A 23,084-nucleotide genomic window follows, 5' to 3' on the forward strand; every position below is an offset into this window, starting at 1 on the left:
ACAAGCTGAAAAAGCTCCTTGAGGGGCTCTGCCTTTCTCTGGAGGGGGGGGAACATGCTGACATGAAACCAAACAACAAGAAAGCTGACATGAAACCGAACTGGACACACAGGAGGAGGGAGAAGGTTTGCTCAGGTCACTGCACTTCTGATCTTTTGAGCAGCCTTTTTGTCCCTTCCCATGGGATGCTACTTTGGGAAGGTGAAAAGTTTTTTTCCTCCACTGGAGTGGCATATAAATAAATCTGTCAGTTCATATTATATACACATACATACAGGCTGTATTTATGTTCTGTGGGAAAATATCACTCCACCAGTACTTACAATTATTTATTATTTTAATTGCTTATCTTACTGAAAACATTTTTTGTACAGTAGGTCTGCAATAATCTCCTCAGGTTAGGCAGCTCCACTGCTTATCTGATATGCCAGCCTGCTTCTGCTTATCTGAGAACAATCCCTGCTGCCTGTCCAGATACTTCAGACCTCATCCCCCCGGAAAAAACTTGCTGATCAGCCAACCTGGGCACCTCACACACAGCACAGCAAAGCCCAGGGGATGGATTTAAAATAGGAACACCTGGGGCACAGGACAACCTGGTGGTGGGGAAGGAGCAGTGCCACACGAGAACACAAGTCAGGGTTCATGTTCTTGATAAGCCAGACAAGAGCCATACAATGTGGCCACAGGCACAGGTGCCTGGCTGGGGTGGAAGGAAATTTACTACCAGAGGGGAAAACCTTTCCTGTCTCTTTGTTCTGGTGAAGCTGGAGGATGTCAACCACCTGCCAGTCCTGGGGGGTGACAGGTGCCTACCCACAGGCACCATGAGGATTTACGAAACCACAGGAGCCAAACAACAGCCATGGGCTTCCAACAACCAAGCAAAACACCCCAAATAATGCACTCAACTAATAAATGCAGAACTGCAAAAATGGGTGCAATGGAGAAGTTTCTTCCTGGCTTCTTGGCAAGGACAAGATTGGCCACAAATCCATCACATCTTCAACACAGCAGCCTAGATGCCAATCCTTTTTTGTTTGTTTGTTTACTTGTTTTTGTTTCAAAAGCAACAGTCAGTCTCCAAATGACATTTAAAAGGCATCAGCAAACATAAAAGGCTTCAACATTTCCCAGCTGACTCAGTGAGGTATGGAGGCAGGATGAGCAGACATTCAGCCTGCTGGAGAAACAAGAGCAAGGAGGTCGGGTGGTTAGGATGAGACACAGCAAAGGAAAATGTGCTCTGAGATCCTCCAACTGGCCAAGACACAACTTTGGGACACCACAAGGAAAAGATGAGGCTGCCTGCATTGTCTGATCCACCTCCTGGCCCAGCTCTCTGTCACGCCCTCCAGCCCCACTGCTCTCCCCAGGCCTGGAACACATCCATGGGACCAGCACATGGAGTCTCAGATAGGGTAGGATGGTGGGAAGTTGGAAAAATTATAGTAAAAAACAAACAAACAAACAAAAAAAACCACTGAGCCAAAGCAAGCAGCATCAAGAGCAATGGCAGGACATGTAGAAAGGGAAAGGTTTGTTGTCTGCATCATGAAGGCAGCTCCTTCCCCAGGGAACAGTCATGCTCTGTCTGCTCCAGTCTTTGACTCCTAGAGGCAGAAGTCACTGCTGGAGGCATGAGGGTGACCTGGCACTGCTTCTGTCTGAGGATGCAGCTGGTGAGGGGGAACTGGGCTCCCCCCCAGCACTGGGAGGTCTCCAGGGGGTCTCATGGGAACGTTGGGCAGAACACAGCCACTTTCAGGCTAGGAGAAGAAAGAAAAAACAGAGGGTTAAGGCATTTTGCAGCTTGTTACTAGTACTGATAGGGCTGGTCCCACCCTTCCAACCCTGGTGATCCAGAGGCCTAGCAGTGACCCCATACATGTTCCCACCCCTTCCCCAAGCTCCTGTCTCATAGATGCTTACTGTCCCTTCAGTGACAAGAGGCTGAACAGATCCAGAGGCTAAGAGCATCCAACCTCCTCAGAAGGCACTAACTTTCACTTTCTGACCTTGGGATAGCATGACCAGGTGGTCCAGGAAACCCATCCAAAAATGTAACTGGACTGCATCTGAAACAAGCACTTGGGTCTTGCACCCTTCCTGCACTCCTCCTGGCAAAGCAAAACCATGGAAGCCACATGACATGGCCACCAAGCTCTAGAGAAGTGTTGGGGCTGTTCTTCAGTTATCCTACAAGCTCCCAACCCCCTAGGTAGGACCAGAGGAAAGCTTTTCAACAGAGCTAGAAGGTGTCCAGTGTGTGGAGTGGAGGAGGCAGAGAATGAGAGGTCCTGAGGTGCAGAGTATGTATGGACTTCAGGAAGATGCAAAAGGTGCTTGGACACCATCTGAGGGCCCCAGTGGTTAACACAGAAACCCCTGTGAGATAGCAAGGTACCATTCTGATAGCAGAAGATGTCTGGCATCAAGTAAGAAGCTACCCTGGGGACATTAATTCCCAGGGCAGAGCAAGCAGGGAGTTAGAACAGACTTAGACGTCTCCTCCTGCCTGGTGGTGCCCCAGGATAGGGAGGCATCACTGCAGAGATGGGTTTCCCCAGGATCTAGGCCAGCTCTCCACACTATGAGCCCCAGCCCAGAAAGGCAACTGCATAAGAGAGAGGGGAAAGGGTCAGGCAGCTTTCCCTTCCTATACCCTCCCCACACAGCCCCAGTTTGGGCTGTTGGCCCTGAACCCAAGGGAGTCACTTGTGAGGACAGCCCCCGAGGACACTGTGATGCTGATATCCAATGCTGCAGATCTTGCACTGTGATGCTGAGGGCTTGCAGCAGCTGGATGGGCTCTTGATAAGGACTGTGAGCAGCCCAGAGGACAGTTCCTTATGGTACATAAGATCTTCATCTCACAGGTGCTTTTTACAACCCATGAAAACTTACTAGTGCATAGACTCACCAAATTGTTTTTGTTGGAGAATACTTTTAAAATCAAGTCCAACTGTTGATCCAGCACTGCCAAGGCCACCACTAAACCATGTCTCTCAGCACCACATCTAGACAGCTTTTCAGTCCCTCCAGGGTTAGTGACTCCTGAGCAACCTGTGCCAGGGCCTGACAACCCTTTTGGGAAAGAAATTGTTCCTAATATCCAATCTAAATCTACCCTGGAACAACATGAGGCCATTTCTTCATGCCCTGTTACTCATTCCCTGGGATAAGAGCTTCCTTGCTCCAGCCTCCTGTCAGAGAGTTGTAGACAGTGAGAAGGTGGAGAAAAGGAGGCTGAGTGGAGCCTTTTACTTTCTAAGGCTCCACTCAGCCTCCTTTTCTCCAGGATGAACACCTCCAAGTTCCCTCAGCTTCTCTTCACAAGACTTGAGCTCCAGACCCTTCACCAGGCTGGAATTACTCCCTGTACAGACATGTCAATCAAACACACAAACTCAGACCCAGAGACATCTACCTTCTAAAGAGAAACCCCCCTACTCTGGCCCATTGCTCTTTAACTCTTGGTGCAAAGAGAAGCCCCTAAGATCTTCTTTTCTGGCCACCCACCAGCTAGAGCAAGGTGATTCTTATCCACCAGCTAAGCAGCACGTGGCTCCCCGTGCCGAGACCCCCAGGAAATCCCAGCACCAAGAAAATCTGAGCATGAGAGTGGACAAAGACCTTTACCCTGTGCCTGCTCTCCTGGCTCAGCACATATGTCCCATAGGAGCTCACTGGAGTGTCCAACAGGCTGCTGATGCTCCCAAAGCACTCTGCAGATGAGCTTGGGAAAGGGTGCTGGGCTGTGGAAAGAACAGGGCTGGGATGCTTCTTGGGAATAAGCTGGTACGAGGAACCGGGGAAAAAATTGGAGTATGGAGACATCTCTTCCTGGGACCCCTCACTGCTGGCAGTTTCTGTGCTGCATAATCCATTCAGGCTGAAGTGTGCCATGGGTTCCCCAGGCCTTGTGTCCAAGCAGCCCTGGTGCTGGGAGATGAAGTCTTGGCTGCTGCCAGAAGAACCAGGCTGAGATGGGGAGCCTAGGAGCTGGGAGACACAGCCCTGCCAGGGGCTGGGGCTGCTGCCAGGCAGGAACTGTGGATCAGAGCCAGGGCTGTGGCTGCACAACCCATTGGTTGGCAAGTGACAGCGTTTCAGCTGGCTGGGTGGCCCCACACAGCCCTGCCATGGGCTGGGCAGGGAGAGGGACTGGCGAGGATCTTCTTGGTTGGGATGCATCATCATGAGGTCACCCTCCAGCTGCTGAGCCCCAGGCACCTCCTGGTGGCTTCCCAGAGGTGAAGTGGGTACCCTGTCCCATGAGGTGCCTTGTGCCTGCTGGAGGAAGCAGAGCAGAGCTTCTCCTCCAGGTGACCTCCACTGCAAGCCATCAGCTGCTTCTTCTTCCTCAGCCTGCCCTGGCAGCAGCTGCTCCCAGCAGGGAGCAGGGGTTTGGCCTGGGGCAGTGCTGGGCTGCACCCCAGGCTGGGGCAGGTACTGCAAGTCCTTGTCCTCCACATGGCCCTGGTATGTTGCAGTCCCTCCATGTGGGCTTGGGGACATGCCTGGCAGGGGACAGACCTGTTGTCCTCCCTTGTAGTTGTTCACCAGAGTGGTGTGGATGTAGGAGAGAACCTTATTGCTGGTGAGGCCATCGCTCAGGGTTGGCGTGTGCTCAGGGTCTGTGTTGACCATCACCATTTTCTCATCCAGCAGCAGGAGGTCCAGGCCCTCAGCATTCAACCCCAATCCCTCCAGCTCACTGAAGAGCTTGCTGTTGGAACAGCTTGTGTCACTTTTAATTGAGAGTGAGTCCAGAGTGGCCAAGACAGAGCTGTCCTGCTGCAAACCCACAAGGTTATCTTTGAGGCTGTCCCTCTTTGAAGAAGCTGGAGCAGTGCCCATACTCTGGGCATCACTTCCTGCATCCAGCAAGGACACATCCTCCACGTGGTCCACAAAACTGCTGCTGAGGGAGCTGTTAGGTGTGGGAGCTGGATGAGAGACATACGCTGCTGTGTCCTGTTGCATCATGGCACCCAGCAGAGAACTGGGGTCAATACCATCTTTCTTGGAGCATCCTTCATGCCTGTGGGAGGCCTTCCTGGCCCTGCTGGTTTTCCCTTTGCTCTGAAAAGGGTCAGGGAAGCTTGGGAGAGGGTAAGCACTTTGGTATAAGAGTGCCTCTCCTGTAGCAAAGGTAAAGGGAAGATGCATGGACCGTTTCCGGAGGTGCTCTCCTCCTTCTTCATCTCTGTAGGAGAGGAAGAGCAGCATGGAGCTTGTTATATGCATAAACAAGTTCTGCAAAAAGCTTCTGCAATGGATAATTGTGACTTCTGCAAGCCAAAGCCCTTTTGCTACAACCAGCATGCACATACCCAGCAGGACCACATGCAGACACATTTATGCACAAATACACACACACGTAAAGGTTTTTATATGCATACACACCTAAAAACACACTGTAGCAATACCAAGAGGACACTTAAAATGCAAAGGGCAGCAGAGCTCTGCCAGACAGAAGTCACACCTTTGCCCTGCTCATCTAAGCTGCAGCCACCCCTTAGGACAGGGATGTTGCCACACAGGAGCCAAATCTGAGGACACTGCTGCTCCTGCACCCACATGTAGGAGAGCAGCCAGCAATCTTCCCAGGTTAAGCTTTTACAAGGCAGAAAAAGCAATAAGAGACTGAACACCCTGCCCTGCTCAGGGCATCCCACTGCCCACACTGATGTTAAAAACCTGCATGTCCCCAATCCCAGCCTGGGCTGGCCCAGATGGCACTTACACAAGGGGTCTCTGCGTGACCACGATGTACTCAGGTTTGCCGCTCCTGTAGACGAGCCGCGCGTTGGCCTGCACCCACCTCCAGCGGTTCTGCTTCGTCAGCAGGCGAAAGACTGTCAGACCACTCTCACCCGTCCTCATCACTGCCAGGAGGAAGCAGGAGGTAGCCCAGTGCTGAGGCTGCCAGCTTGTCACCAGAGTCAGGGCTGCCTCCAGCCACAGCGCCATTTCCAGCCACGATAAGCAGGTGGGGTCATATCAGTGGCACGGCTGGCATGGGCAGGGGACACCACCTCAGCTAAAGACCCTTCTCTACACATCTCCCCGGACCCATCATAGTGACCAGAGCAACACAGCAAGGCCCAGAGCAATGCTTCCTAGGAGGAAAGAGCAGCCAACCAGCAGGGCTGCCCGTAGCCCAGCCGACTCATCATCCTCAGAGGTTGACACAAGGGACCAGCCCACGCATCAGCCCCAGAGGTGGACACAAGTGGGACCATCCCACCCATCAGCCCCAGAGGTGGACACAAGTGGGACCATCCCACCCATCAGCCCCAGAGGTGGACACAAGGGACCAAGGAAGAGACTCTCACTCCTGACGTGGTTCTCAGCACAGTACAGCATGTCAGCAGCGTGGACAAACTGGTAACCGGTGCCGCACATCCGCAGCTCCGCCTCGGTATAGCCCAAAACGATCTTCCCCCTGTGGGAGGGCAAGAAAGTGCCCAGTTCAGAGATAGAGACAGGGTGGGACATCACCCAGGCAGGGGAGGGTATGGACCAGCATGCTGGAAACCTGAAGCATCATCCCTCAGTTCAGCTCTGCTGCTTACTTGGCATCACATGCCAAGGGGGTGAAGTCCAATTTGTGCTTCGTCCTGAAGATCATGTTCTTGGTTCGGATCTGCAGGATGGATGGAGGCTGCAAGGGGGTGGAGATAGCAAAGAGAGCGAGCTGGGGTGTCAGTGGAGACCCATCCTCAGGCCTTTTGTTCTGTCTGTGAAGGAATTTCAGCCTGCCTTGAAGGTTTAACGCCTGAGAAGAGAAGGAAATCTCTGTGTCATGCGGAAAATTGTACAGAGAGAGAAGGGAGGGAGGAGAGCTGCATAGAATGTAAGCCACCTTGCTGCAGATTTGATGAGAACCATCCCTGCAACTCCAGTGTTCCCCACTAAAATAAGACAGAGGATTACAGGAACTACACTGAGCTCCCTGCAGCAGCAGCCCGCTGCTTTCTCTCCCTGAAGCTGCTTGCTGAGCAGAGGAACTTCTAGAGGAAGAAAGAGTGTCACTACACTGTGGGTACAAAGGTAAGAACCTCACTAACTTGCAGCAAAGAGGAAGAGGAATGACCACCAACTATTTTGTCTGAAGATATGCCTTTGACCCCAAAATCTGACAAAATGTATGTAGGAAAAGCACTTTTGTTCAAGATTCAGCATCTCTGAGAGCAGAGATTGTAGGTTACAGACCAAACCTATGAAAACCAGCAGAAATATATCCAGGTTGAGACACACCAGTGCTCCACATGGCAGAAAGGAGCCTTGGGTCTTTCCAGGCCAATTTTTATGCTCCAGTAGTGGAACGGGCCCCTTGGGATGAACCTGCATCCTATATCCTGTTGTGAAGGTCACAGTGTGGGGCTGTACTCACTAGGAAGCCAGATGAATTATCCAGGAGGCAACGAAAGCGGCACACGAAGCTCCTTTCCAGAAAAGAGGACTTTTCAGGGGGCAGCTGGTCTGGCTTGTAGGTGACAGCAGAAGACCCAAGACTCTTCCCTCCTGTGGGAGAGAGGGACTGAAAGAGGAGCTAGCAAGGTCCTCAGAAAGGACTGGAGGTCCACCATAGCTGTTGGAGGTCCCTAGGAGGGGCTGGAGGTCCCCAGCACTGGAGAGTGCAGCAGTTTGCAGAGCACAGCAACAGGAAGCCATGGCAAGCTCCAGTGGTTGGGATGACCCCACGGCTTGAGCCACAAGAACACAAGCCCCACACAGTTGCTGGCAGAGAGCTGGGCTCCTCTTCACCCATGGAGAGCTGCACACCTTGTGCCAACCAGGAAGCCTGGCTCCCAGCCTGCATTTACCTTCTGGAGAAGGCTCATCCTCAGGAGCATGGGGCGGGTTGAGGGCCCAGTGGAGATTGCGTCTGAATTCCTGCTGGTCCTCTGCATGGATCAGCTCGAAGACACTCTGGTGCATGACATCTGTCTAGAGGAAAAAAGCAAAACATGAGCTCTGTGGCCTGCCCAAGGGGCCCAGTTTTCATGTCCCACCTGGGAACAGTTTGTCACTGCTCCAAATGCTGCACTGTTGGCCACATCCTACACAGTTTCCCTATGGCTCAACAAGGTCACTGGATGAATGAGGTACCTGACACCTTCCACCAGAGCTGATGCTAGTGGGAACAGGCAGCTTGCTCATGTTGGGCCAGACCTTCCCCTCCTCCATCCTAAAAAGCCACCAGCAGCAGTAACACAGCACCAATCTGATGCACTCATCCCCAAGATACGGTGTCCTTCAAAATCCTAGTCCTGACTTGCGAGATAAAACATGGGGCTGGAAGCAAAACAGCAGCAAGGTGACCCCATCTCTACACTGTTCCCAAGAGAAAGAGGCATCTGCTCTGGCACTCCACCCCCTCTGACCAGGTGGATGGTCCTCATCTACTCCAGATGTTTGAGAAAGCCAGCTGTGTGGGAAGGACTGGAGATAACTCCCTGCACATCTGACCTAGTGCCTTCCAAGTTACCTGTGTGCCCAGATAACCACAAAGCATGGGAAGCCTATGGGATTCACCAGGAGTTACCCAGAGGAGTGGGAGCCCATGAGCAAACAAACTGGGCAGGGAAGCTCAGACATACAGTCATAGACACAGCCTGGCTTGGGTTGGAAGGGACCTTAAAGATCATCCAGTTCCAACCCCCCTAAATGGGGAAGGGTACCTCCCACTAGACCAGGTTGCTCCAAGCCCCATCCAACCTGGCTTTCAATGCTGCCAGGGATGGGGCAGCCACAGCTTCTCTGGGCAACCTGGGCCAGTGTCTCATCTCCCTCACAGCAAAGGATTTATTCCCAATGTCTAACATAAATTTCAACTTTTCCAGTTTAAAAACATTCCCCCTCATCCTATCACTCCATGCTCTTGCGCAAAGTCCCTCCCCAGCTTTCCTGTAGCCCCTTCAGGTACTGGAAGATGCTCTAAGGTCTCCCCAGGGCCCTCTCTTCTCCAGGCTGAACAACTCCAAATCTCAGGCTGTCTCAATAGCAGAGGTGCTCCAGCCCTCTGAGCATCTCACCTTGGCATTACACAATGGGGCCATGAGCCTCACAGACTGTGAAGACAGCTGGTGGAAAGCATCTGTGGACTGGTAAAGTTGCTTTGACACCTCTTCACAACCATTCACAAGACCAAGGAAAAGCTCCACAAAGCCTTCTGAGATCCCACGATCCCTGCAGAGCTTTCTTCTCACAGGAAACTTGAAGCTCCCCAACTTCTCCACCCCCTAAAAATAATTTCTCTCTGCAAACCCATCACAGTAAGAGCTTTCCCACCAACCTGATGAAATCCCAGATAGTCCTGAATTGTATGAGAGGAGTAGAATATCAATCCTTCTGAAGTCACCACCAGCAAGAAGCCATTGAGTGCCTAGGGGAGAGAGATCAATAGATAGATGCCACCTCATGTTACCCTCTTCTAGCTGGCTGGCAAGTTTCATTCTGCTCAGCCACTGGTCACCAAAGTCCTGTCTGGTCCCAGCTAGCAGGCAGCTGAGCCACTGACCCATGAAAAGGAAGTTGTAGGAGAGGAAACAAAACATGGGAAGCCCTGGAAGGAAAGGAAGCCTTCTCAACAGCACCTCACTGCTGTGACATTGGGTACTATCCTGGATCCCACCAAATCCACCTAAGCACCTTCTTGGTTTTATGCCCCTCCAGAAGGATGGGAGAAGCACCAGAGACCTCCATTCTTGCAATTGCTTCAGCGCTCCTACCTTGCCATGGTGCTAGAGGACATGCAACTAAGACACATTTTTTTGCAGACCTGAGGAGCCTGATCTGCCCAGCAGAAGTCAAGGCCTGCAGCTCATTCTCAGATTATTTTCTGCTCTGCTTCACTCAGGGGAGTGCTACCAATTGAAAGCTGGCCAGAAAAAAATGGGAATCAACAGCAGTAGGGCTGTGATCACCAAGAAAACAGACAGTAGCTTCTGCTGGGATTCTTTGAGGTCACATCCATATAGTCTTTGAGCATAACCTAATCCAAACTGCTGAAAAACTGTTTCCATCCTGGGAGTAATCATTCAGACTCAGATTTGGATATTTATACTCATCATACGCAAAGAGCAGATAAAAATATCAGAACAGTCTGCAGAACAAGAATGGACACCATCAGGAACTGGTCCATTCTGGTCTTCTGCTGGAAACAAACCTTTCTGGCAACCTTGAATCAGAGTGTTTCATAAGGGCTGCATTTAATGTTGACCCACATCTAGCAGGTTGAGGGAGGTGATTCTCCTCCTTTACTCCACTCTGTTGAGAGCCCACCTTCAGTACTGCATACAGCTCTGGGCTCCTCAGCCCAAGAAAGACATGGACCAGGTCCAGGAGGCCACAGATATGACCTGAAGCACCTCTCCTGTGAAGACAAGCTGACAGAGTTGGGGTTGCTCAGCCTGGAGGAGAGAAGGCTCCCAGAAGACTTTATTGTGGCCTTGATTCTACCTGGTGACTCTGTTTTTGGAGTTCACAGCCTGAGAGAGTCCTGTCAGCCCCACGTGGCCCAGGACAGGATGGGGCTGGAAGAGCCAAGGGATGATCAGTGCAGAGCAAACCCACTGCAGATCAGTGTGTGCTGCCAGCACTGGCTGGGCATACCTTGCTGTTGTTTGGGCCACAGGGATGGAAACACTCCTAAAGCTTTGGAGGCTCTCAGGAGAAACCCAGACATCACCCAGCCTCATTCACATCCCTCCTGCCCTTTCCAGGTGCCAGAGGAGAGGTCTGGAGAAGGACCATGGTGTCACCACGTGGGAAAGGAACAAGGCAGAGGTGAGGCGTTGTCTTCACTGCTCACTCCCTCTTCCCACCATCACTTGCCCTGAGGACCAGATGGCCAACCCAGTGCTGCACACAGCCACCACCAGTGAAAATGTAAAAGGCTAAAGTGTAAGAGTCTGGCTTCTGAAAAGCCATGTTCTCCCATAGCAGTTCCTTCCAGACTCATGCCTGGTGCCAGCCTGCTGCACAGCATCCATCCAGCCTGCACAGCACCATCCTTTCAGGCCCAAGCATGGGTGTTGGTGACCCAGATGCACACATCAGCCACAGGGTGCTCATGGCCATGCTCCTCTTCCTCTGGAGCTCTCTCTGCACGTGGTGCACAGACTTGTGCTGCACAAACACCCAGTCCTGGAGCACTTGCTGGTTTGTGCACACTCTCCACCAAAACAGGCTGAACACCACCCTCTGTTTTCACAAAATAAAGACTCACATTCTGTTGTCTCTGCAGGCTTGAAGCATCAAGATCTCCCCACAGAAAAAAGCACGTGCAGTCATCAATCCAAAATTTCTGATACATTTTTAATGCTACATAACTTATGGATTTCACAGCTCAATGGCCCTTCCATCCTCTCCTTGTGCTCCAGGACTGCAAGGTCAACATCCAAGGGAGTGCTGCATTCCCAGGCAGGAATGGGCTGAGCAGACTGGAGCCCCCATCTTCTTCAAGGTGAGCTCATCAGCTTAATAAATTTGGCAAGTAGTTCGGGTGTTTTCTCTAAGTCAGCAGCCCCAGGGCTGTCAGGACAGGGCACAGGAGAATGAACAAGGGTGACAGTGTCCTTTACACACGGAGATCCATGAAAATTAGAAGGTGCAGAAGAGTTTGCTAGGACAGCAGCTGTCCTAGGAGCCTTGGATTTCCATCTCTGGCAGGAGCTGGTGCTCATGCAATATTTCTAGCACAGGCATCCTCAAGGTGCAGGGGAGCACCCCAAAGCACTGCACCAGCCTTTGCCAAATATGGGGGACAAACTCTGGTGGCACAGAGCCCAGACCTTTGAAGACCATGTCATTGCTTTGCCAGGGTGAGGAGCAGACCTACAGCAGTCTCCCCTTGGCCCTGAGTGGGAGCCCTTGTTCCATGACTTAGTTTAGCCAGGTTGGAAATGCTCCTGATTGACTTCATATAAACACCTTCAAGCCCACGGTGCTGCCTAAGAGCAAAACCCCAAAGAAGTCACCAGTTTAGCTCTCTAGAAGCTGAAGAACAGCTTCCACAGCTGTTATAGCACTGCCCAGCCATCCCTAAGGGTAACAGGTCCCTGCAAGGATGCTCCTGCCTTTATAAGGCAGGACAGTTTCTTGTAGTGTGGACTCCAGCAGCCCTATGGCTGACCAGAGCCAAAAGCTGCCCCATACCACAATCCTAGCTGCAGGCAGGGAAGCTGCAGTAGCCAGCCCATGCCTGCCTCCCCCACTTCCTAATGCATAGACATCAGGATTAATTAGGGTCTAGCATCTAATCCCAGCCAAGACCAGCTATTGTTGCTGCCAATTCCTGTTTCATCGTTCAGGTCGGGTGTTTCTCCCCCTTCTCCTTCCCTTTCTTCTGGGCACAAATGCTCTCTCTATTTCCGAGGGTCGATCTCAGTGTGTGGGAATCTGCTGCAGAGGTTAATTGGTGCTGCCAAATGTGTTTTAACTCTTTGAGCCACTCTGGAGGTATGGCTCTGCCACAGCAGCAGCAAGCTGTCACAGCTGCAGCAATGTCTTGCAGCATTCTGTCCTTCCCCTGCAGAACCAACCAGCAGAAAGAGGTAAAACTGGGCAGCCAGCAATGTGCAGAGTTGGTCCACCTGGGTCTCAGACTTACAGAGGCCCTGACCCCTTTAAAGGGATTTCATCTTTAAAGGTTTTCATCCTTAAACCCCAGTTTAAGATGTGTCCAGTTTTGGGCTCCTCACAACAAGGACATTGAGGGGCTGGAGCATGTCCAGAGAAGGACAAGGGAGCTGGGGAAGGGTCTGGAGCACAAGTCCTGTGAGGAACAGCTGAGGGAACTGGGGGTGTTCACCCTGGAGAAAAGGAGGCTGAGGGGAGAGCACCTCACTCTCTACTGGAGTGAGGTAGGGGGCCAGTCTCTTCTCCCAAGGAACAAACAATAGGATGAAAAGAATTGGCCTCGGGTTGTGCTGGGGAGGTTTAGATTTGGTAGTAGGAACAATTTATTCCTTGAAATTGTTATCAGGCCCTGGCACAGGTTGCCCAAGTCCTTGCAAGACCTCGTGCTGCTGGAGCCTGACCTATTCAGTGTGCGGAGTTTATAGACAGAATATCAGCTCCTGAAGTCTCTGAATAAACCACAAAAGCAGCAAGCTCAGCCCTACCATGCCACAACATCAGCAATGCTGCTTCCAGCACCACACATGGCCTCTCATTAAGATCCTGGGATACATCCTTGTATGTGTGCAAGTGGCTGAGCATATGGCCCATGAGCACTTCTGTCCTTGGTGTCGTGCATTGCTGAATGCCCTGAAATCCAGGGCAGACTTCCATGACACTGTCCTCCCTCTTCTCACCAATGTTTAGTCAACATCACCGAGTCAGGAAAGGTGTTCCCATGTTGGGAGCCACACTCAAAACATCTTGACTCCTGTGTCACACCTATGGCCCATGTACACACAAGTACAGAGAAGCAGAAGAGCTCAGTCTCTGTGGGTCAGAAGGCAAGTGCTGCTTCTACTAAAACAGATATGGTTCTGACACCCAAAAAACTTACAGATGACAATTTTCTCTACAAAGAAAAGAAAGGAGAAAAGCAGCAGCAGTTTCTACCCTGCAATGTGAAGAGTTCTTGAACCTCTGCTCACTCAGAAGCCCATGAAATCACTGCTTCACCAAATCATTCTGCACTCAGTTACAGAACAGCCTGATATTTAGATGAAATTCAAAGGTGCTGGAAAGGGGATAAGAGGAAAATGCCTCTCAAGGCATCTGCTATGGACAGTTGGGCAGTGAGGAGCACTAACCTGTAGGAGCAGCTCGCCCTCTGGCACTGCTGCCAAGCCCAGAGCTGGTCTGTTGCTGCAGTCTCCATCACTCTCTGCTTCTTTGGCACCAGGATTCTGTAGAGCAACTGCATGAAGCAAAGGGACATCAGTGTTGCAATAACACACACAAATCACCAACATGAACATCTGAAACACAGACCTGGCTGCAAAGCTGAGCAGGACACTGCCAGGAGAAGCTGTGATGTGCTGTCAGCCCTTTGCTTCACCCCTCAAAAGAGCTGATTTTAACAGGATATTTTTCACCTGCCCAATACCCTCAACTTTGTATTTCTTTTCGGGGTTTTTTTAGTGGTTTTTTTTCCTTCCCCATTACCTCCAGCCTCATGTGGAGAGCAGTTAAAGCCAGGGATCACTAAAGCAGACAGGCATCATCAGAATAACTATGAATTTGCGTGTTCACCAGCAGTTACCTGCAGCCAGTAGCATAAAAGGACACAGTCAGTGAGCTCACCAGCTGGAAATGTCTCTCGTCACTTACCAGTAGCCTCTGTGGAAGCCCTCTGTCCCAATGCCTCATGCCACTCACTGCAAAGAGCAAAAGCCAGCCCTTGGGTAGCACAGCACGCACACCCTGCTGGCTCCTGAGACACAGCCACAGTCCTGCTCTTGCCAGGGGAGTCACTGCACCCAGCATTTCTCTGCACCCTGAACCAGAATGGGTCAGCTCATGCATGCCCTGGCTCTTAAAAGGACAGCGAACAAACAACAGCCCTATGCAAAAGGTATTGTGGCAAACTCCACTCTCTTCCAGGACAGGGAATGTGCCATTTTGGAGAGTACAGCCCTGACAGTTTGGTCAGTGATGCCTCATTACAGTTACCATAAAATCCCAGAATGGTTTGGGTTGGAAGGGACCTTAAAGATAATTCAGCTACAGCCCCCCCATCATGGGCAGGGACACCTCCCACTAGAACCTGGACTTCAACACTTCCAGGGATGGGGCGGCCACAGCTTCTCTGGGCAGCCTGGGCCAGTGTCTCACCATCTACACAGCAAACAGTATCTTCCTAGTGTCTAACCTAACTCTTCCAGTTTAAAGCCATCATCTCTTATCCTATCTCTCCGTGCCCTTGTAAAAAGTCCCTCACAGCTTTCCTATAACCCGTTCAGGTACTGGAAAGTGCTCTAAGGTCTCCCTGGAGCCTTCTCTTCTCCAGACATAGCAGGTTTATTCAATCGAATTAAGGCAAGTGACAGCTCACAGTGGGAGAAAAACATGAGGGAAAACCATCCCCAAGGATATCAACAAGACACCTGGGACTGCAGGCAACCTAAATTAAGAGACTGATGCACAACAAATACAGATAAGGAAACCCATAACTCAGTTTAACTGGAAGATATGTCTGCAAATATTGTACCACGCTCCCCAGGGGAGCAACTCCTGCAGACATTTTAGGGTAGATAATATTTAAAGAGTAAGGTGACAAAAAGGCTGTGCATGGCAGGCCTGTCCAGGGGACTGGAGAATGCAGCAAAGCTGGGAAGCTTCCTGCAAGCACCACAAGGATAAGGGAAGGCATTTGGCCACTGGTAAAGCAGTGCCTGGGAGGAAAGGTGTGAGCCTCCCACAGCACAGCCACTGGGGGCTGTCTGGAACACCCCTGAGCTCCTGCTCAGAGAGAGAAAAATCACTTCTGACTTTGCCTTTCCGAGATCCCATGCCAGGGAGCTGCCATGCTCAGATGCAATGGGAGCATCAAGTTGAGCCTGGAATTAATTTAACACCCCATAAAGCTGTCAGCAGGAGCCAAGACAGAGCAGCAAGTCAGAAGGCACCAGCCATCAGCATGCAAGCAAAACCAGGCTCCATAACACTTGCCTGTCTTGGGCTTTGCCAAGCAGCTGCTGAAACTCTGCTCCTCCATCTGTGTGGAGCAGATCCTGAAGGATCTCAGCACTCATGTGCCAAAGCTCCAAGTGCTGAAACTCATAGGTGAGCAGCTTCCCAGCCACTACACAAGGTGGATACTCCAGGTGCATCTCAGAGCCTTCCTGGACCAGGAGGTCTGAAGCAGAACCCAGCAGTACCCATGTTCACCAGGCAACTCAAGTAGAGGGGCTGGTTCATTCTCTTATATTTTTAATCAGAAGGAAAAAAAAAAAAAAAAGCTGCTATCGCAGCAAAACCACTGCTTCTGGGAGGTCTGCAAATTCCTCTGGGGCTCAGCTCACACAGGGCTCTCCAGGGACCGCCCAGTGTCCCCTGCCTGGCTCAGAGCCCAACAAGCCCTTGGAGCACAGATGGGCTTTTGGGCAGAGCAAGCACGGGGGCTGCATCGCCCAGGAAGGGCTCTGCCATAGGGATGGAGCGGGTTTCTGGCAGCAACTCACTTGTCTGATCCCTGGGAGCAAAAATAGAGGAGTTCTGAATTATTAAAGGCCTTCAGTTCTCCTCTGCCAGCTCCCAGACTGCTGCACTGGGGGTGCGAGATAAAAATAAACCTGGATGACAGAAGAGCAGCTAAAGGATGCTGCCCTCTACTAGAGGTCTAGCTTAATGGTTTGGTATTTCCCTGCAAAAGGAAAACCAGATTACAACCAGTGCCTGAAAACAAATTTTGCTACCAGCATCTGGGCTGCTCCTAAGCTGTGGGGCCAGAGCAAACACAGGTTAAAATCAGAGGCTGGCCTACTGTCTTCCACACAGGTGAATGACACCAAGCCCAGCTTGCTCTTGCAAACAGGACCAGACCACTGGAGCCAAGGGGCTGCTCTCCTGTGACCCAGGATCCCTGCGGGGTTTTGCCTGGGGCCATCACCAAGCAGCACCTTTTCTATCCAAGCCACCCAGAGGATTCCAAAGATGACCTGCTCTTGGCTACAGACATCTGGGGCTGGCCTCCTGCCTGGTGTCCCCTGGCTTTGTCTCTCCATAAATAGCCCCACGCAGCCCCTCAGGTCAGCAATTCAGCAAAACTGTCACAGCACATCAGCCTGACAGAGCGGAGACAAACCACAGAGCCACGGCTGCATTCTCCTCCCTGCCACAGCATCCTCCTCCCCGCCACGGCATCCTCCTCCAGGAAAAGGCTAAGGCAAGAACAGTGTGATCTCAGCAGGGGGAAAAATGGGCTTCTAAACACACCACTTACCTTCACATTGGGCAGGAGTGCAGTCTTCACCCTCACTGTGCAGCTGTGTCCTGAGCTGCATCACCAGCAGCATGGCCAGCAAGCATGGGGAGGGAGAGGATTCTCTCCCTCTATTCTGCTCTTGTGAAACTCTACCTGGACTGCTGTGCCCAGTTCTGGAGCCTCCAACACAAGAAGGACATGGAGCTGTTGGAGACAGTCCAGAGAAGGACACAAAGATGCTCAGGGGGCTGGAGCACCTCTGCTATGGAGACAGGCTGAGAGACCTGAGGCTGTTCAGCTTGGAGAAAAGAAGACTCCAGGGATACCCTTCAGCACACAAATCTGTCTGGGATTCTATGATGCTAACTGGGAACAGGAATTTGCAGGGGAGCAGGAAAAAAAAAAAAAAAAAAAAAAAAAAAAAAAAAAAAAAGAGAGAAAGAAGTGGCATCACCTTTGCTACTGGCAGCTATGGAAGGAGGGAGGTGAGGAGAGAGGAGTTGGTCTATGAAATGGCTTGCACATTTTTCCTGCTCTTTCTTCAAAGAAAGAAAATAGTATCATCTGCCAGGACCCACAGGCTACTTTGTCACAAACAGGCTTTTAGCAGAGAGGGCAATAATCTCTCTCCATTTGGCCCCATCTTGAAGGAAGGAGCTTTCTGCCTTCTTATTCCTGCCCATAGCAGGAGGATGCTTTCTGCCCTGTGGTGGTTCTCACCCACAAGTGTTGTTCCCTTTAACTCTGCTGCCTGGCTCTGTGCTGTCACCCCTCAGGAGTGGGAGGGCTGGGGCACCAAGGGAGGGTGGGTTTCCTTCCTCCACCTCCAGGATGGTGCTTCCCTTGGCACTCTGCCTGAGAAGCTGTTTCATGTGATGCTGAAGGGATACCTCACCAGGTTTGCCCGTGAACTCCTGAACCTGACAGGGCTTTGTGGACCTGAGAAACTTCTGTACCAATAAGTGGGTATTAACATTTTTAAGAGGATATCTCCCAGCCCCCTTCCTTCCACATGGCAAAACCTCCAAGTGGGAACAGGGGTTTGCATCAGCTGCTGTGAAGGAGGAAAATGAGATAACTCTGTCCTAAACCCACTCCAGGCACTGATGCACGAGAAGGAAACACAACCACTCCATGGCTTTTCAAGAGCAGCAAGAGGTCATGTCCCCCACAACTGCTGGCACTGCTTAAACAAGGCAAGGAAACACCAGACATCTGCATTTTATCAGTCTGATCAGGTCTTGGACCAGGAGACAGAAGAGGGGTTTTGGCAGTGGTGCTCCCTGATGGCATCCTGTCATAGGGTTCAATGCCCCAGCACATATCAGTTCCTCTCCAAGGGAGATTGGTTGGCTTATTTATTAATGAAATTGCCTTTTAGCCACCTCTCTTTGTCATTCACGCCAATTCCCTGAAAAGCAGATCTGCCACTCACCTTACCCAGGAGTATCTCCAAAGCTTCTTTTCCCACCAGTGTCTCCAGATCTGAGACACTCACAGGCAGAGGGACCTGTGCTCACCCAAACATTAAATAGGCCCACAAAATTGTTTCCCTGCACTTATCACAATGAAGCAGCAGAATATCGAAAACTTAGTAAAAAACCCCAACCTCTTCAGGTTTCTTTTGAATAAACTGAGGTTGTTTCATTTTTAATCTAGAAGTTGATTACCCAGAAAAATGTTTTCCAGCCAGCAAGAAGGATATTTTCCTGAAGAACAAACAAAATAAACAACATGGGAGCAGGCGAGCTCCCTTCCCTACTACAGCAACCTCAGGTTGTCTATATCAGACATCACCCATCTCCCTCCCCTCTTGGCTTGGCAAGGGCCCCCTGCCTGCCACCCTCCCTGGGGACCCTGCTGGGGACATCTTCCAGGGCCTGCTCCGTCCAGCCATGAGAGGAGGAAGCATATCCCCCAGAAAAGCTGAGGAAGGGCCCAACTTTCTCCCTCCAGCATGACACACAAGTTCTGCAAAGCTTCAGTGAAACCAGCACAAGAATTTTTGATTCTGCCAGTGGGAAGCCTACAGGTGACACAGCCCTGGCTCAGCAGGAGTGGGCAATACAGAGGAAAACTGTGATATTAAGGGAGAGAAATTTGTCTTAAATGCCTTCTTGACACCAGTGCTCAATCCAGTGGAAAGCAGAATTGCTGTTGTGAACGCAGACAAGCACAGTGATCTCCTCTCTGGCTTCTCCAATGGCACCAATGCTGCCACAAGACAAATCTGAGCACAGGATCATAGAATGGTTTGGCCCTATCAGATTATCAAGTCCAACCATTAACCCAGCACTGCCAAGGCCACCACCACCATCAGCAGATGCTTCACAGCAGCAGAGACACCCAATGCAGTAGGTGGTGAGTGACACTGAGTCCGATGTTTGTTTAGATAAATAACATTGCTTAGAGATGACAATGTTTGATGGTCTCTAATCCCTTTCAAAGATAAAGAGTAAAACAATGAACGGCCTTAAATCCTCTGATATCTCTCACTGACTGCAGGCCCAAAATCATGCTCCCAAACAAGGAGAAAGGGAGCAGGGACAGTTTCAATTTAGGTCATAAAAAATATTTTTAAATTCCTACATGAAGGAAAATCACGTCTTTCTAAAATTTATGTCTTTCAAAACCTTTTAAAAAGACCACCTGATTATATCTCCTCAAGCCAGCATTCAAAACTCCACTGCTGAGATATAAGACGATGCAGATGCCTCTCACACCCGGTGTTTCTGCCATCTCCAGGAGTTAGCAGGTTTGCTTCCACCTCACTGCTCTGCCAGTCCAGCCCAACCTGTGCAATTTGGCCACCACAACGTGTGTTTAATGAGCTGGAAAGCCTGTCCTGCATTTTGAAGACTTTATCATGTGGCCAGATGATGACCAGGAACCCAAAACAGGGTGAGAAAAGATCCCAATGATTTTACCACTGACCAAGATCTAGAATGCGACTGGGGTTTAATCACTTCTCCCTGTACAAATTTCCTCTTAAATGAAGATGATGAAACCAAACATCCAATCTGACCTCAGATTTAGCTGCATTCAGCAGCTAAAACAGCCTCCTCAGGACCTATATCCAAGGATTCTGAGTGAGACTCAGAGTACAGGAACAGGCAGGCAAACCCCAGCTGCTTCTCCTCATCCTGGTTCCTGACAGACCAAGGGAAAAAATGAGCAAACACGCAGATGACAAAAAACCCCATAGCCCTAAACTAAATTAAAATGGAAGAAGCAGGAAGAAGAGGAGTGTTTTGAACAGCCTCCCAAAGCTGAGCTTTATTGCAGCTCCAGAGCACCTTGTCAGAAAGCAACATCACTCAAGCATTCACACTGAAAGGGACTAAAATAATTTAAAATAATCTGATTTTATAGTAGGCTTGCATAGAGCTCTTTTAAAGACTTCTTAATTTTCATTTTTATTTTAAAGCTACAGAAGAGACTCAAGGAGGTCTGCAATCACTATTTGCATCTCAAGGGATGAGGCTTTCCTCCTTCCCTCAACCTGTCTCAGTTACTGTGACCTGCCTTAAGCCAGGCAGATGCAGGCACCATCCCATAGCTGACATACCCAGTGGTAGGCACCAGGAAACCAAACCAGATGGAACAACAGAAAAAATTAAAAAGTGGAAGAGAATCTCAGAAGGGGATTCCCCAGCCTCTCACAATGCAAATCCAAAGTAACTCAGGGTGCCAGGGATGCAGGAATGTCAAACCCCAGGATGGATGGCCCCAGCAGCATGGGACCATCACAGGGACATGGGGATACATGGTTTAGTGGTAGACGTGGCAATGCTGGGTTAATGGGTGGACAAGATGAAATTGAAAAGGTCTTTTCCAACCAAAACAATTCTGATTCTATGATGGCTGCAGGGCAGGGGCACCGGCCACCCCAGAGCCATCCTGTGCTCCCTGTTCCACAGCCAAGCTTGCTCAGCATCCCAGAACAAATCACCCTAGAAAGGACAACAAGCCCCAAAGCAAACACTTTGCAACAAGATGAACCATTTCAAAACTTCCATTTAAAGGCATCACTACCATTCCTTGGCTTTATAAATTCTTTAAGTAGCAGACTTTAATGTTTCAGGGGAAGAGCAAGGCTCATGCTGCATCACTGCCTTCCACCCCGTGCATGAACTCGCGTGCTTCAGCAACACCAGCACCGTGCTGCTGGTCTTCCTCTGCTCCAGAGCATCGTCACAGATGGCAAATTTCAGGCAACACATTCAGCATTACAAAGACTGACACAGTAGAGCTCATTACCAGGGCAAAAACAGGGCAGAAAGCACAGCCCATATGGGCAAAACAAACAAATTGACCTGATGCTGCAAGGCAAATAACTCCTCTTCCAAGGCATTAATTTTGCATTTTATCTGCGTGCCAATCCTAGCAGCAGGGCAGGGTTTAAAGGAGAATGGAAAAGGAAAAAGAATTTAAAAAATTAAAATTTAAAAGGGCATTCAATACATTCACTGATTTGGAGTTAAAAACAGGAGTTATGGTGTTTCTGAAGTCATACACAGCATTTTCAAGCCACTGCTGCTTCACCAGGGAAATACAGGCCTGCCTACATAGCCTCATCTGGGTTTCTGGTCACTACAGCAATTAAAGCCCAGCACAAGGCAGACATGCCTTTAGAACAGCCTATTTAAAAAGAATCTCAGATAAATTGTAACCACATCACGGGTTATTGTTACTTACTGTCAATACATTGAGTATTTCACCAGTCTGCTACAACAGAGGGAAAAAAAGTCATTGCACTATGAAACTTTCCAATGGGCCTTCACAACCTGCCCTCTGCCCTTGCAGCTGTGCCAGGCAAAGGCTCAGCTCAGGATCAGGCTGAAGCCCTCCAGCCTCAACCTCAAATTTTACTCTTCAGCAGAATTCAGAAACAAAACCAACATCATCTATTCAGGTCCCTCTAGTTCCAAATGAGGGCAAGCTCTGCTCTTTGCCTGGGCATAATGCATCCTGAAGCCTGGAAACATGGGATTGCAGAGCCAGAAAACCCAGTTTTAGAAAGGAGGAATCACAGAATGGTTTGGGTTGGAGGAGATCTTAAAGACCATACAATTCCAAACCCCTACCATGGGCAGGGACACCTCCCACCAGACCAGGTGCCTCCAAGCCCCATCCAACCTGGCCTTGAGCTCTTCTAAGGGATGGGGCACCCACAGTTCCTCCGGGAAACCTGGGCCAGTGTCTCACCAGCCTCACAGGGTAGAATGTGTTCCTAATACCTCATTTAAATCTCGTCCCTTCCAATTTAAAGCCATTACCGGAGAAAACAAAACAAAACAAAAGAGACTTCTAGAGGAAACAAACAACAACAAAAATAAGGGGGTGCTCCCGCCTTACCGCTGAAGAAGGTCTTGGCACGGAGGTAGCCGGCGCTGAGGCGCAGGACCGACAGCTTGTCCAGCCCGGCCACCACCTCCCGGGGGAAGGGCAGGAGCCCCGCCAGCCGCTCCAGCTCCCGGTTCAGCCGCTCCCGGTGCCGCTTGGAGGGGTTGGAGCTGCCGCCTTCGGCCGGCGCTGGCTGCAACCTGCCGGGCAGAGCCGCGTTACCGGGGTCCGGACCCCCCTCGCTCCCTGCCCCGGCCCCACACCACACCCCCCCGCCTCACTCACGCCCGCGGCACCGGCTTCCTCCGCTTGCGACCCGCATACATGTCCGGTCCGTGGACACAGCTCGGCCAGCGTCGAGTGGGCTCCGGGTGCCCCTCAAGCACCGGCCTCCCCCCGGGGAGAGGGAATGTAGCGGGAACGGGGGCGGCCCCGCCTCAGCCTCCGCCCTGGGAGAGGAGGGGCTGGGGGGGATGAAGGGGGATGGAGAGGGAGTGGAGAGGGAGTGGAGGCTGAGGGAGACACAGGGGCTGAAGAGGGATCGGGAGGTGTTGAGAGGTGAGCGGGGGAAGTGGGGGTGATGGCTGGTGGAGGGGGGGTGAGCGGAGATGCGGGGTCTGAAAGGGACTTGGGAGGTGATGGGGCATGTAGGTCACAGCCTCCTCTGTGTGGGGTTCTCCAAGGGTTGCAAGTGAGTATCGACTCCACCGTTAACCTCCAGGGGCTGCAGGTGGGTATCTGCCCCCCCGCAGACCCCCACAGGCTGCTGGGGAAGAGCCTGACCTCCCAGTAGGGTGCAGGGGAACCTCTGCTCCAGCACTTGGAGCACCTCCTCTCC

General features: G+C 51.0%; 1 protein-coding gene and 1 long non-coding RNA gene across 2 annotated transcripts in view; both read right to left on the bottom strand.

Moving 5' to 3' along the window:
* LOC139797557 (uncharacterized) overlaps positions 1–23,084 on the bottom strand; it is a 336,133-nt gene that overhangs the window by 77,968 nt on the left and 235,081 nt on the right. The window lies entirely within an intron of this gene.
* On the bottom strand, positions 23–22,724 carry LOC139797555 (aryl hydrocarbon receptor-like). Its single transcript, XM_071747006.1, has 11 exons — positions 22,532–22,724; positions 22,259–22,446; positions 13,785–13,891; positions 9,311–9,400; positions 7,839–7,962; positions 7,406–7,536; positions 6,585–6,787; positions 6,345–6,454; positions 5,753–5,894; positions 3,643–5,212; positions 23–1,769 (listed from the first exon to the last, which is right to left on the bottom strand). Exons 1-11 carry the CDS (start codon positions 22,570–22,572, stop codon positions 1,614–1,616), a joined length of 2,862 nt encoding a protein of 953 aa, XP_071603107.1. The 5' UTR covers positions 22,573–22,724; the 3' UTR covers positions 23–1,613.

This window comes from Heliangelus exortis, chromosome 6 (genome assembly GCF_036169615.1).
Source record: "Heliangelus exortis chromosome 6, bHelExo1.hap1, whole genome shotgun sequence".
Classification (NCBI taxonomy): domain Eukaryota; kingdom Metazoa; phylum Chordata; class Aves; order Apodiformes; family Trochilidae; genus Heliangelus; species Heliangelus exortis.

Bases quoted from the DNA above. Each gene is read 5' to 3' on its own strand.
- LOC139797555 (XM_071747006.1), bottom strand. From the start codon at position 22,572: ATGTATGCGGGTCGCAAGCGGAGGAAGCCGGTGCCGCGGGC. The intron at 22,447-22,531 runs GTGAGTGAGGCG...TCTGCCCGGCAG, and splicing joins AGGAAGCCGGTGCCGCGGGC to GTTGCAGCCAGCGCCGGCCG. The intron at 9,401-13,784 runs GTTAGTGCTCCT...TCTCTCCCCTAG, and splicing joins AGGGCGAGCTGCTCCTACAG to GCACTCAATGGCTTCTTGCT.